At 47.2% G+C, this 13,343-nt stretch overlaps 1 protein-coding gene across 1 annotated transcript; it reads left to right on the forward strand.

Moving 5' to 3' along the window:
- The first annotated feature begins 5,332 nt into the window (after positions 1-5,332).
- Positions 5,333-10,005, forward strand: LOC123045569 (ferric reduction oxidase 7, chloroplastic). Its single transcript, XM_044468678.1, has 9 exons — positions 5,333-5,730; positions 5,853-5,943; positions 6,428-6,625; positions 7,196-7,430; positions 7,718-8,045; positions 8,166-8,448; positions 8,545-8,800; positions 8,958-9,396; positions 9,494-10,005. Exons 1-9 carry the CDS (start codon positions 5,487-5,489, stop codon positions 9,661-9,663), a joined length of 2,244 nt encoding a protein of 747 aa, XP_044324613.1. The 5' UTR covers positions 5,333-5,486; the 3' UTR covers positions 9,664-10,005.
- Positions 10,006-13,343: the final 3,338 nt, after the last annotated feature.

Below are 13,343 nucleotides of genomic sequence, written 5' to 3' on the forward strand. Positions count from 1 at the left end.
TAAGTAGTTTGACCATAGTTTGACCACAGTTTGACCAGATTTGACCAAAATTCAAAAAAACTGAAATAATTATTTAGTAACACTAATATTTTTTGAATAAGTAGTTTGACCATTGTTTGACCACAGTTTGACCAGATTTGACCAAAATTCAAAAAAAAGGAAATAATTATTTAGTAACACTAATATTCTTGAATAATTATTTAGCAACACTAATACTTCTTGAATAAGTAGTTTGACCATAGTTTGACCAGATTTAAAAAAATTCAAAAAAACTGAAATTTGAGCATAACTTTTTTTCCTTTTAGAGTTTGAGGATTCTAAAAATTTGCAAGCAAGTTGTGTGCTATCAAATCTGATGCGGATTTTTGTGCTGAACATTTTGATATATTATACGTTTTTTTTCTGACATCGTATGCAAAAGTTATAGCCGTTTTACATTTTCCCTACACTTTTTGCAAAACATGTCCAAATTTAAGTTTTTAAATTTTCCTAACTAGTAGATGTGGTAACATAACTACATCTCGAAGGATTTTAACTTTTGAAGTTTTTATTATTTTCTTTTGCTTTTTACAAAACTGAAAAGGCGATACACGCGCGGGGGGTAGGATTCGAAAATTGCACCATTAGTACCTGTTCGTGGCACGAACCGGCACTAAAGGTCTCAACCCCATTAATACTGGTTCGTGGCACGAACCGGTACTAAAGGTTAGACCTTTAGTACCGGTTCGTGCCATGAACCGGTACTAATGGGCATCGCACCCTTTAGTACCGGTTCATGGCACCAACCGGGACTAAAGGTCCCATTTGAACCGGGAGTAATGCCTGTACGATGTCCTCGCCGCTCGAACCGGGACTAATGCTCACATTAGTCCTGGTTCGTAATGCAACCGGGATTAATGCTCTTTTCTGGCCGAACGAAAGCCATGTTTTCTACTAGTGATTGCTCCATATCCCGTCAACATATTCTGTTAGTCATTCTCTAGCTAGTTATGGTAGAACCGATGTTACGCTCGGTTCTGGACCCGATACAATTGTCGAACAATGTAATCGTGAGTGTAGCATGGCTACTTGAGTAATACTCCCTCCGTTCCATAACATAAGACGATTTTGCAGGTAATGTTAGTTTGCAAAAACGTCTTACATTATGGGATGGAGGAAGTACAAAGTATTTTCCGCAAAAAAAAAGTGTAGACCCTTATTGTCATATAATTACTTGCAACTATAATTTCTTTGAGTTAAATGCATCTACTGTAATATCATCAAATTCATCAAAGAGGTGCAACCTAGTCCTTAAAACCATTTCCTCCACTTTGGTCTTCGGACTTGCTAAAGGGAATCCACATACGATCCTTTGTAGGTTCTCACACATAGCATACTAACGTAATGTACGTGCTTTGTCCAACATGACATATCAAGATGAAAAATGGAGGGGCCAAAACACAAGAACACCACGAAAGGAGTTGGAGTGCCTTCAGGAAGATGACCTTGGATTTGGTGCTTGCTCCCGCCACTATGAGCTTGCACTACTGCATATAGGACTCTTCCTTTATCTGGTCCATACACTCGTATGTGCATTGCGCCTCCATGGTGCTAAAAGTATTTTCTTCTTGAACCTGGCATCCACGTTCTCTAGCACCAACCTCAGCTCGACATGAATTGAGTCCTCTGAGCAAGAATCGCGTTGCCTACGTTGTTACTGATGCCTCCTCCTTGAGGTCCTTGAGCTTGGCGCATGAGTCCTCATGCTCCATGACGACAATATCTAAAGATTCCACCAGCCCGGAGTTGTTGGTGAGCAACAAGTCAATGGTGACCGTCTCGTCTCCGGTTGTCGACTCCACTCTTGTGCAATGATCGTGCATGTGCCACAATCGTCGCTCGCCTTTTTTGTGATTCACCCTGAGCTCATAGATGGTCGCCATCGCCTCCAAAACCTCTTGCTTGCAGTCCATGCGGGCCATGATGATGAGGTGTGCCAAGTATTTCTACAAGACCTCTTGATTTAACCGCCACAAGCAATCACAATCTTACGATAGCCGTCTGAGCTTGAAAATATGGGTCCCCACCACGAAGGAGAGCTTGGTCAGTTGTGCATGGGTGTCGTGGATCTATGCTAACGCTTGCCATGGGCTCCTCGGCCTCCTTCATTGCCTGCTTCTTGGAGTTCCTAGAGGACCAGAGCTGCTCCTTGATCTTCTCAAGCCCGTCTTGCAGATGCGAGGGCATGGACCCTAGCTCTGGTAGCTTCATTGACGATCTCCTCTTCTCATGTTCACACTCAATAAAAATATATGAAGCATTGGTGGTGAGAATAAAGTTGAGGAAGGGGTGTGATTGTTGTTATTGCATAATGTTGGTGGAACAAAACACAAAACACACAAGAGAACAATTAATTGCCATCCATAGATGGTGTGGAAAACATATAGTACAATACATTTACATCCATCCAGCTTGTTGAGGCCGTAAAATTTAGTCCCTAAACTCAGACAATGTTTCATTTTGGTCCTCACGCTTGCTAGGGTCTGTATGTTGTCCTCTGTACATTTCTCATTTGTATCGAGTTAATGTGGCCTATATGCTCAGCCGAATGTGGTGTATCAACATAGATAGGAAGGCTAGTATAAGATGTGGATGCATTGAATTATGAAGAACCTACATTATTTTCATAGTGGCTATATATGCAATGAAGTTTTTGAGAGAATTCCAGTCTTTTACCTCTAAGTTGCTACTTGTGACACTTTTTTAGCTTATCTAGCACACATTAAAAAATCCCTCCATGATACCCCATTTAATCAAGTTTGTTCCAGTTTTTACCAATTTCAAAATTTTGCCCATTCTATCAAGTAGGGTTTGCCTTCGGTCCGACGCAGCCATGAGTCAAATGCTAGATAGGTGGCACATCATTCCTTGGGGGCGCTTCCAGGAGCGACAAATGGGGCACATGGCGAGTTGGTTAAGGACAATCAACTTGGTATACTCTTCCCGCACCTCTTAAATTGTTTCTCACTTTCATCGCGTGCGAAGGTTGGTGTTTCTAGAGCAGCGACGCTAGAGGCAAAATGGCAATAGAGGAAGTGGTGACGATAACTGATGTTGATGTGCGATCGACACTATGGTTGCTCTATTAGTTTACATGGGACACGGGGTGCACGAAGAGGTCGACACAAAGGAAGCCGAAGGGGGTTGTGTTGCTGAACCATGCTCATTCTTTCACCGGCATATCACACTCAGGCGATGACTAGCCCCTACCGCCTCACAATACCCCATGTTTAAACAAAAATGTCCGGCCCTAGTAGCGGCAACTAGCCGGGATAAAGCTCACCATGCACCCCCATCAGCAGTCTAAAATGTTGTGTTGATTGGAAGACCCCAACGAATCTGGCATTTGAATCCACACGCCACACCAGACTGGCAGTGGGACCCACCTGATAGACCGGAGCAAAATTTTAGAAGGGGTAAAAAATAGAAGCAACTTGCGTTTGTAGGACTTTCTGTTAAACAAGACAATAAGTGTCACAAACTACAACTTAAAGGTCATTTTTCTTAAAGGAGTATTAATCAACCGCAAATATTCTTTTTTTTCTAGATGGACCAATGGCAAATGTTTACCTGTTCTAAAAGTGAGGATAGTGGAGAGGATGGTCATCCGTTTCCTTCTTCTTTTCGACACTTACCTTGTTGTCTTCTCGACATAGTTTTCTCTTTCATTTATGGTTTTGTACTCTTCACTTCTTCTCGACAACGTGGTCGGTGGCGGAGACGACGTTCGGCATGGATCCCGGGGCGAAGGCACTGGAAGGTGGCGGCAGGTGAAGCTCAGGCTGCCCACGACGGCATGGCGTGGTGTTGTCCCTGTCCAAGGTGGATCTGCACCAGTGATCTGGTGGCTTTAGCTCTGAATTGGTTTGGATCAGAGATGGTGACGAGCGTGCGGGAGACCTCTCGGCGGCTCTCGTGGTTGGGTGAGGCTGGGTGGCAGCCCTCCTCCCAGGCTCCGGTGGTGGCACTCACAGGCAGTTGCCGATGTGCCAGGGCTCCCATGGTGGCAGTGCTGATGTGGATGGTCGCCGGATCTAGATGGCTAGATTTGGGGCTTTGGAGGCGGCTGGGACTGTGCACAGGTTGTCGGTTGGATTTCTTGAGACAGGTCCGGGTGAAAACCTAGTCTTCGGTTGGTGGCCGGAGCCGGTGATGGTGACGCCCTTGGCATCGTTTCCTTCATGAAGGCATCATCGAGGTGGAGCTTCCAACTCCTCCCGCTACCTCCGGGGGAAACCCTTGATTAGTTGATCGGATGATGGCGGCGCTCTTTGTGTCGTTCCCTCCTTGGGGGCGTCATTCTTGGATGTGTGCATTGGCTTGAGGGACCAGTGGATGGTTTTAGCGGTGGAGCGGTGTTTCATGTCATGCATCGACGATGCGGAGTCTCGGCGGCGTGGCGCAGCAGGGTCTCGGTGACGGATGTGATGATGGACGCACGTAGGGAGGTGGCGTTGTCTGGCGCCCTAGTGGCGTCGACGGCAGGCCTGGCAATCGATGCGGCAGTACCTGCTCTGAAGATGGATCGATGAAAGACGGCGGCGGGGGCCTCTGAAAGGGCGCCAGACCGATGTGTGCCCCAGACCCGGCAGTGTGGCTTGGTTGGCGCCTCAGATTTTAGATGTTAGACTTTGACGCGAGGTTTGTTTGGTATTTGGCTCAGACTTTCGACACCCCTTCATGAGTTGGATAGGAATAGCGACAAATATTGCCAAGAAGGTGGCTTCGGACTCACTGATGTATTACTTTATAACGTCTTTGTGGATAAGTAATAAAATGGTTGCATGCCCTTTAAAAAAACTTCTTCTAATTTTAAAAAAACTTCTTCTTAATTAAATGAAAACAACGTTGCTGTCTTTCGTAAAAAGAAATAAAGAAAATAAAAACAGTGTACATCTTATCCACGGGAAAAAAACGGTTGGATCTCTGAGACTGCACCCGCCTATGATTATCTTTCTATTGGTTTTTCTGTTCTCCTACAGTAGGATGTACGTAGTAGGTACCATGTTTATCTGTTCTGATTTCACGGTTATCCAGCTCTGTTCTGGCACACACGCTGGTTGTGTGGCTCGCCGCTTCTCTACACCGACGTTGGACGTGACCACCTGAGCAGCAGTGCGAAAGACGCATCGGTTTCACCCTCCCGGCCCCCATCCGGCGATCGCCGTCGCCATTAACAACGACCAACAGCTAGCAATATATCTATTGAAATCTATTCACGCCTAAAGAAAATACTATATTTTTATCCATGGCGCTGGCGTCGCGTATGCATGCTGCTGCTGCACGCTCCCACCCCAACCCCGCAACCCGTCCGTCGCAGTCGCCGTTACCAGCGAGACCCTCGTACGCCGAGTTCTGGACCGTATAAAGCAGCGGGTCCTGGCACAGAGAGACCCATAGCCAGACCTCCCTCCCGCCGGTTCACTCCACCCCCCCTCGCAGCCACCATGACCCAAGAACGGGAGCCGCTCCTGCAGCAAAACGGGGGCGTCGGCAATGCCGCCGCCGGGAGCAAGGGCTCGCCGGCCGTTCTGCCGTCCCTGGCCAGGTCCGTGCTCAAGTTCCTCATGTGGGCGGTGTTCCTCACCTGGGCCGCGGGGATCTTCTTCTACCCCACCGCGCCCGTGCAGACGGCGTTCCGCAAGTGGGCGGACATCACCAGCACGGAGGGCCTGATCACCGGCCTCACTGGTACGCAGCCTCCAAGAATTCTGCCCCCTCTTATCTGAGGCAGGGGAAAGTAGGTGATCGCTCTGGAGACGGGTTCGTTCGTACTAATTGGGGTTCCCCTTTCCCTTTCTCGCCTCTCGCAGGGACCGTTTTTCTTTTCTTCAGCGGGCCGATTCTGCTAATTGCAGCTCTGGCATATGTGTACATCTTCGCCTTCCCGGGTGATCACGTCCAGTGAGTATTCCTCCTTGTGTGAATTTTGCGGCAATTTGGTGCTTTCAGTTCATTTATTTAGAGAGTATTCAGATGAGCCCTTTCTTTCCCTGAATTGATAGAGTACCTGCACTAAAAATTCAGAGTATCTTTTTTTATTCAAGCACTGGATTCTCTGGATATATTAGCAAAATCTTGCAACTGCAGTCCAATTCTCGTATAAGGTGTTATTGCAGGAGTTACACAGGCTTTGCTCATTTTGACATGAAAACAGCACGATGAACTGAACCACCATAGAAAATCGAACTAACAAAATAGTACTCCATCTGTTCACAAATATGACATGTTTTGACTGAAATGAGTGACCAAACACACTAAAAGTGTCTATATACATCTGATTCACAAAAAGGTTACTAGAACATATTTTATTTGTGAACGGAGAGAGTAGTGTAGTGGTCTGCCTCATGCTGCCATCGCTAATTATGTACCTGCTCTTTGCTACCAGAAAGAAGAAGCTGAGGTCACTGAGTTTCCGTCTCTGGACTTTTCCGGTTCTTGTTGATGGTCCACTCGGTGTTGTCTCCGCTGTTGAGTTTATCGGAATCGTCTTGTTCATCGTCTATATTGTCTTCTCGATGACCTATTATGTTGTAGACAGTGTGAGCTTCATCTCCAAAGCGCACTTGCCCCCAACTACTCGCAGGTATGTTGTATTATGAAACCTGTTAAGTGAGAAATGTTTCATGCCAGTACTGATCGACTAATCCTCTTCTTATCCTTACAGTTACCGAGCATGAAAAATACCAAATTATATTTTTATTTAGTGATAGTACCATATTATTCTCATCACTGCGGCTAAAGTAATGAAGATGGTATAGATTTTGGCGTCAGTACATTATTAAGCCTCAAGTATTAGTTAGTACTTGTAGGGGTTAAGTTTTATGTGGTTCAAGCTGAAGTTATTACGTTCAGAAAAAGATTGGTGGAGGATAGATCATTGTATGGTCATTTTTAGAGCCATCACTTCGTTGACGTGGAAATCAAAATGGAACATACACATATATCTGCAGTAACTTAAATTCGTGATCTGTATACGTCAAATACATATTGATATGAGTTGATGGTACCTTGTTGTCCTGTAACTGATTCAGAATGCTCAGTTGACATGCTACTACTGAGACTGATGATATTGCTGAAACATAGCGTATAGAATAGTATAGAATTAGTTACCATCTCAACACAGTTCTAAGACGGCATAAGTTTTGCCTTGCAGTGAGTTGTTACTGGCTCTCATAGGCCTCCGTTTCGGATCAGTTGGCTTGTTTTGCATGATCTTCCTGTTCCTGCCCGTCTCAAGGGGTTCAGTTCTTCTCCGGCTTATCGACATTCCATTTGAGCATGCTACTAGATACCATGTCTGGTTGGGGCATCTCACAATGGCTCTCTTTACGCTGCACGGCTTGTGTTATGTGATCTCATGGTCCCTCCTGGGGCGCCTAATTGAAGAAGTAAGTTCAAAAAATATACAGAACAATTTAGAGTGATAATTTGCTATTGCCAATTTTGTCATGTGTGATTGTCATATTGTTACTGCAAACAAGCGACCAGAATGTGCTGAAAATAATAGACCGACCATATGTGACTGAAAACTATTTTATGTCTGAAAGAAAGTATGCAAATCTATTTTTGACGGTTAAGTACGCAAATTTGGACTGAGGGCATATTAACATGTTTGTTGTAAGCGTTCTCCATCCATCTTAGAACCTATTAATGGTACTCTTGGCCTTATTGATAGCTGATCCAATGGAAAGAAGTCGGAATAGCAAACTTAGCCGGCGTGATCAGCTTGGCGGCTGGTCTGCTGATGTGGGTGACATCGCTTCACCCGGTACGGAAGAGGTTCTTCGAGCTCTTCTTCTACACCCACCAGCTCTACGTGGTTTTCGTGGTGTTCTTGGTGCTCCACGTCGGCGACTTCGTCTTCAGCATCTCGGCCGGCGCTGTCTTCCTCTTCATGCTCGACCGCTTCCTGAGGTTCTGGCAATCGAGGACCAAAGTCGACATCGTTTCTGCGGCCTGCCGGCCATGCGGAACGGTGGAGCTAGTCTTCTCAAAGCCACCAAGTATGTCAAGATCTCGGTCGATCAAGATTCATTCCCTGCATGAAGTTCATGAGTGTTTGGTTACTGTCACTACAAACTCACTGAGAGTATACATATACAATTGTGTGTGGATTTCTGCAGGTCTTCGGTACAATGCTCTCAGTTTCATCTTTGTTCAAGTGCGTGAGCTGTCGTTCTTGCAGTGGCACCCGTTCAGCGTGTCCTCCAGCCCTATGGATGGGAGGTACCACATGTCGATCCTCATAAAGGTTCTTGGCACATGGACTGATACGCTGAAGCGCATCATCGCCGATGTCCAAGAGCAGAAGACCAGGAGCGACTCTGACTCTGATCAGTCGCAAACTGGTCGCATTACCGCCTCCATCGAAGGGCCGTATGGGCACGAATCACCCTACCACCTGATGTAAGTTCTTCAGTTTGTCTTTCTTCGGTTAAGTGATTCAGACACCATTGGGAAAAGTTCAAGTCAATACTTTGTTTGCATTGTGTGTGCTTTCAGGTATGAGAATCTCATCCTGGTGGCAGGAGGCATTGGCATTTCGCCATTCTTGGCAATTTTGAGCGATATTATCCACAGGATCGGGCAAGGTATGCCATGCGCGCCCAAGAATGTACTGGTTCTGTGGTCAGTTAAGAAGACCTCGGAGCTTTCTCTCCTGTTGGCCGTCGATGCTCAGTCCATCAGCTCATCCGTCTGTGACAAGTTGCATCTGGACATCCAAGCCTTTGTGACGCAGGAATCCGATCCTCCACTGGTAAGACCATTTACTCCATCGTTGATGATCCAAATATCCAGTTATTGTCTTCTCCGTTTTACCCATGAGAAGCAGTGTGCTTCAGTTGGCTACAAGATTTGGATGGTTCACTTCAAATCGTCAATGATTCCATGGCAATGGCAACATGGCTTTACAGGAAGATGGCATTGTTGGGGATGACCAGAAGGCCCCCGGCATATTCGTCAAGAACGGGACGGCCATGTCCGGGCTGGTGGGCACCGGGGACAACTTCTGGGCGGCCATGTACTTCGCCGCGTCCACCCTGGGCTCCGTCCTGGCGTTCGTGCTGGTGCAGCTGTACTATGTGAAGCGGTACAACGTGTACGCCTGGTGGTACCTGGGCCTCCTGCTCCTGCTGTGCATGGCAGCCGGCATCACGCTCCCCGGCGGGCTCGTCGTCCTCCTCTGGCACCTCTCGGAGAAGCGGAGGATGCAGGACGACAGGTGGGACGTCGACGCCCGTGCCGGGGCGGACGCCGAACAGACAACGAACGCTGCTGGTGGAGCCGACGCCTCCGCGGCCAGCCTCGCCGCCATGCGGACGACGCGGTACGGGTGCCGGCCAAAGTTCCATGGTAACGCGCCTAGCCTTGGCCCTTGAACTAGCTGCAGCTGTTGATGTGTCATGTGGTGATAGATGTGTTCTCTTGTGTTGGACGATCGTCTTTGCAGCGGAATTCGCGGCGTTCGCGGAGCGGGCCGGGGGCGCGGCGGCCGACGTCGGCGTGCTGGTGTGCGGGCCGGCGGGGCTGCAGGCCAGCGTGGCGAGGGAGTGCAGGTCGCAGAACCTTCGCCGCGGCGGCGCCGTGTTCCATTTCAACAGCCACAGCTTCGATCTCTAGGCGATGAGTGCATACTGATAGTGCGCACCAGTTCTGTGCACAAATGTAATTATGCTACTGCGTAAATACTCCCTCCGTTAAAGAAACATAAGAGCGTTTAGATCACTAGAGTAGTGATCTAGACGCTCGTATATTTCTTTACCGATGGAGTAGCTGGTAAATAGTGTCCGTACAGTACGGATGGGAGGAGTACTCTCAATCTCAGGCATGTCGCCGGTGAAGTCGCGCCCCGTCACGGGCTCTGGTGGCTCCCTGTGTGTATATATATGCCATGAATGATCGTACATGTAAGCAGAAAGGCGAAGGTAAACTATTGATCTTGGCCTCTTGTTCTTGGGGATACAGATTTCAACTAGGTAATCTGCACTTCAGCTATCTAGGCACAAACTTTTAACCCGAATGCCACATCAACGTGCACCTTCAAAAGCTGTAGCTTTCAGTCATGAAACCAACTAGAAACCGAGAACATTCGATCAACTCTCAGCTATAAAAAACAGAGGTTTCCTACTCCACCAACACGGAACTTCCCAACACCTTCTCTGTTTGCTTCGGCATGTCCGAGCGTAACATTCTTTTGATGCCACTTTTGAACAGTTCGGTTTGCTTCTTTAATCAGGCCACAATATAGGTCCGATGTTTTTGAGCAAATTCACCCGGTACCTGAGTTATACTCCACTTTGACATTTTTCATAGCTGTCATTTGTCTACTACGGTACTGCCGAGACGTTGCCTTTATCCGGTACTCCCTCCGTAAACTAATATAAGAGCGTTTAGATCACTATTTTAATGATCTAAATGCTCTTATATTAATTTACAGAGGGAGTACTTTCGAGCTAGTTCTATGCACGCACAAAAGTGGCACCTATTCTTTTTTTAACTAGACAATATTTCGCGCGTTGCAGCGGGATAGTAGTGTAATAAACAATTTGAAAGCGAGGAGCACACAATAAAAAGAAAAAAGGTAAAAAAAATAAAAATAAGAAATTTTTTACGGCAGAAGATGGCTTGGATTTATGGTATGTTTGGTTGGAAACTAGTGTGGCCAAGTCAAAGTGTAGTCAGCCATACAAGTATGGCAAGCCATACAAGTGTGGCTAAGAAATTGGACGCCAAACTTTGGCAAAAAAAATTGTCTCTATGACAAATAGACCATAGGGGCAATAAAGTGTGGCAAGCCAAAGTGTGGCAAAAATCAAACACATGCCAACTAAACTGTGGCTGCCAATTTTTTTGCTTGGCAAACTGTAGCTGAGAACCAAACAACTTCTTAATGTGTAAACTCTGAAATCAACTTACTTAGTATGATCAGTTCTCTAACCAAATTCGTAGAGGTTCTTACCTTTGTCATCTCAATGTAAAGAAGACAATATATCTGATGCGCTGCTAATGCAAAAGTAGAAATTAATACTGCAACACAAATTACATGTCTGCACCTTGAGTAAACTCCCAGCGCTAAACTTTCCCAGGTATGTGACTTCGCTGGACTTACATAGTGCTATATGTATGTATAGCATCTAGATCGTAAAATAGACGTCACTGCAGTTTATGGTAGAAACGGTACAAAGGGAGTTAGAGATTTAAAAGCCATACATGAAGGTTGTTACTCCCCTTTACAACAACTCGATGTGCAACAATTGAATCAACAGATGTTGTGAGGAGTAGGTGGAGCGTGCAGGCCAAGGTCAACCAGGTATCCTAGCGGCGGTGACGCAATGCAATGACCTGGTCGTATAGTGGATCAAAATCAGACTGATGATGAGTGGTGGAGAAACATGGAGGAAAAATAAGAGACGTGCGACAAGGGCATGTCTGACTCTGCTGGGCTGCATGACACTACGGGTGAAGGCGGGCCAAATGGCCTGATCGAGGTGGCTTCCTGGTGTTGTCCGCGGCAACATCCTCAGTGGCAGTGCCCCCCGTCCGATTTGGCCATCATGGTCGATGACAGGTAGAGCTTCGTCCTCTCGTCCCGCCTCGTTATTGTCCCTATCTCGGCACCGACGCTACCCACGGTGTCACGCCCCCGATTTAATCGTACACTAATCATACACGCAAATGTGTACGATCAAGATCAGGGACTCACGGGAAGGTATCACAACATAACTCTAGACACAAATAAAATAATACAAGTTTTATATTACAAGCCAGGGGCCTCGAGGGCTCAAATACATAGCTCGATACATAAGAGTGAGCGGAAGCAACAATATCTGAGTACAGACATAAGTTAAACAAGGATGACTTAAGAAGGCTAGCACAAAAGCAACACAATCGAAGAGGCAAGGCCTCCTGCCTGGGACCTCCTAACTACTCCTGGTCGTCGGCGGTCTCCATGTAGTAGTATGCATCGGTGGTAGCATATGGCTCCAGGGATCCACCATCTGGTTGCATCAACCGGAAAGAAGAAAGAAGGGGGAACAGGGGTGGCAAAGCAACCGTGAGTACTCATCCAAAGTACTCGCAAGCATCAGATCTATACTAAGTATGCACTGGTATCAAATGGAAGGTTTGTATCCGTGGACTGAACTGCAGAATGCCAGAATAGAGGGGAAGGCCTAGCCTATCAAAGACTAGCATCTTCAAGCAGCTCCAAGCATCTTGCAGCATGTAGAAGAGTAAAGAATAGCAGTTTATAATTATCAAACATGTTGTAACATTAACGCCCAGAGATCCTTCCCCGACTCCTTGCGGGAAAGCAATCTCGGAGCCACATATCCATCACATATCTCAAGTATCCATTTCTAGTTATATAAGATTAGGAACAAGTCTGAACGTCCATTACCATGGACACGGTATTCGAATATATATCTTCCCTGCAGGGGTGCACCACGTTACCCAACACGCACGATCACTCTGGCCGGACACACCTTTCTAGGGTCAATGCCCGGCCTCGGAAGATCAACACGTCGCAGCCTACCTAGGCTCAATAGAGAGGTCCCCGCCGGTCTACGTCCTAAGCACTCCGGGGTCTTGGGCCCATCGCCCGCAGCACTCCGGGTCATTGCGCGTAGGGTGAATACCAGTACCGCCTCGGATGGACAGCACGATCCGACTGTGCCGCACTGCTGAACTGGACGTCTAACAAAGCTTCGGTTGATACTGCGACGTCGAGGCCCATAACTATTCTCGCGTGGTGGTTAGTGCGTAAAGGCCAGAGGCCAACTCAGAACAAATACCCAAACCTGTTAGTGCATTGGGGGCTCGTGGAGACGAGCAGAGACTAACGATAATGTGACCCCGTCGCCCCGTCTCGTGGACTTACGGCAAGGGCCCAGACTGCCTAGCCGTGCCATGTGGAAAACTCGCGTGTGCTCTCCGGGCCCGCGCGACTTTCACATCAACTCGCGGGTACCCCTCAGGGCCGACCCGACTTCATCAATGGTCTCAAGTAAAGTCAAGGTAACCGTGTGTCCAAACATCAAAGGGAAAACCCGAGGAATCACCCTCGGTGGATTCCACTCAATGTAATCATCAAGGTGAACGTAAGAGGAACCACCCTCGAGGTTCACACTTGAGGGGTTGCACGAAAAAGTCGTATCGGGGGTGGTCAAGGAGGAATCACCCGCGATGACTATGACCGAGTAGCTACACTGCAGAGATCTCATCGGGAGTGATGTGTGAGGTATCACCCTCGACACTCGATGGTAACTCTATAGCGTTGAGCAACAAAACGGGCGTGATGT

The sequence above is a fragment of the Triticum aestivum genome, chromosome 2B, assembly GCF_018294505.1.
Source record: "Triticum aestivum cultivar Chinese Spring chromosome 2B, IWGSC CS RefSeq v2.1, whole genome shotgun sequence".
NCBI classification, from domain to species: Eukaryota; Viridiplantae; Streptophyta; class Magnoliopsida; order Poales; family Poaceae; genus Triticum; species Triticum aestivum.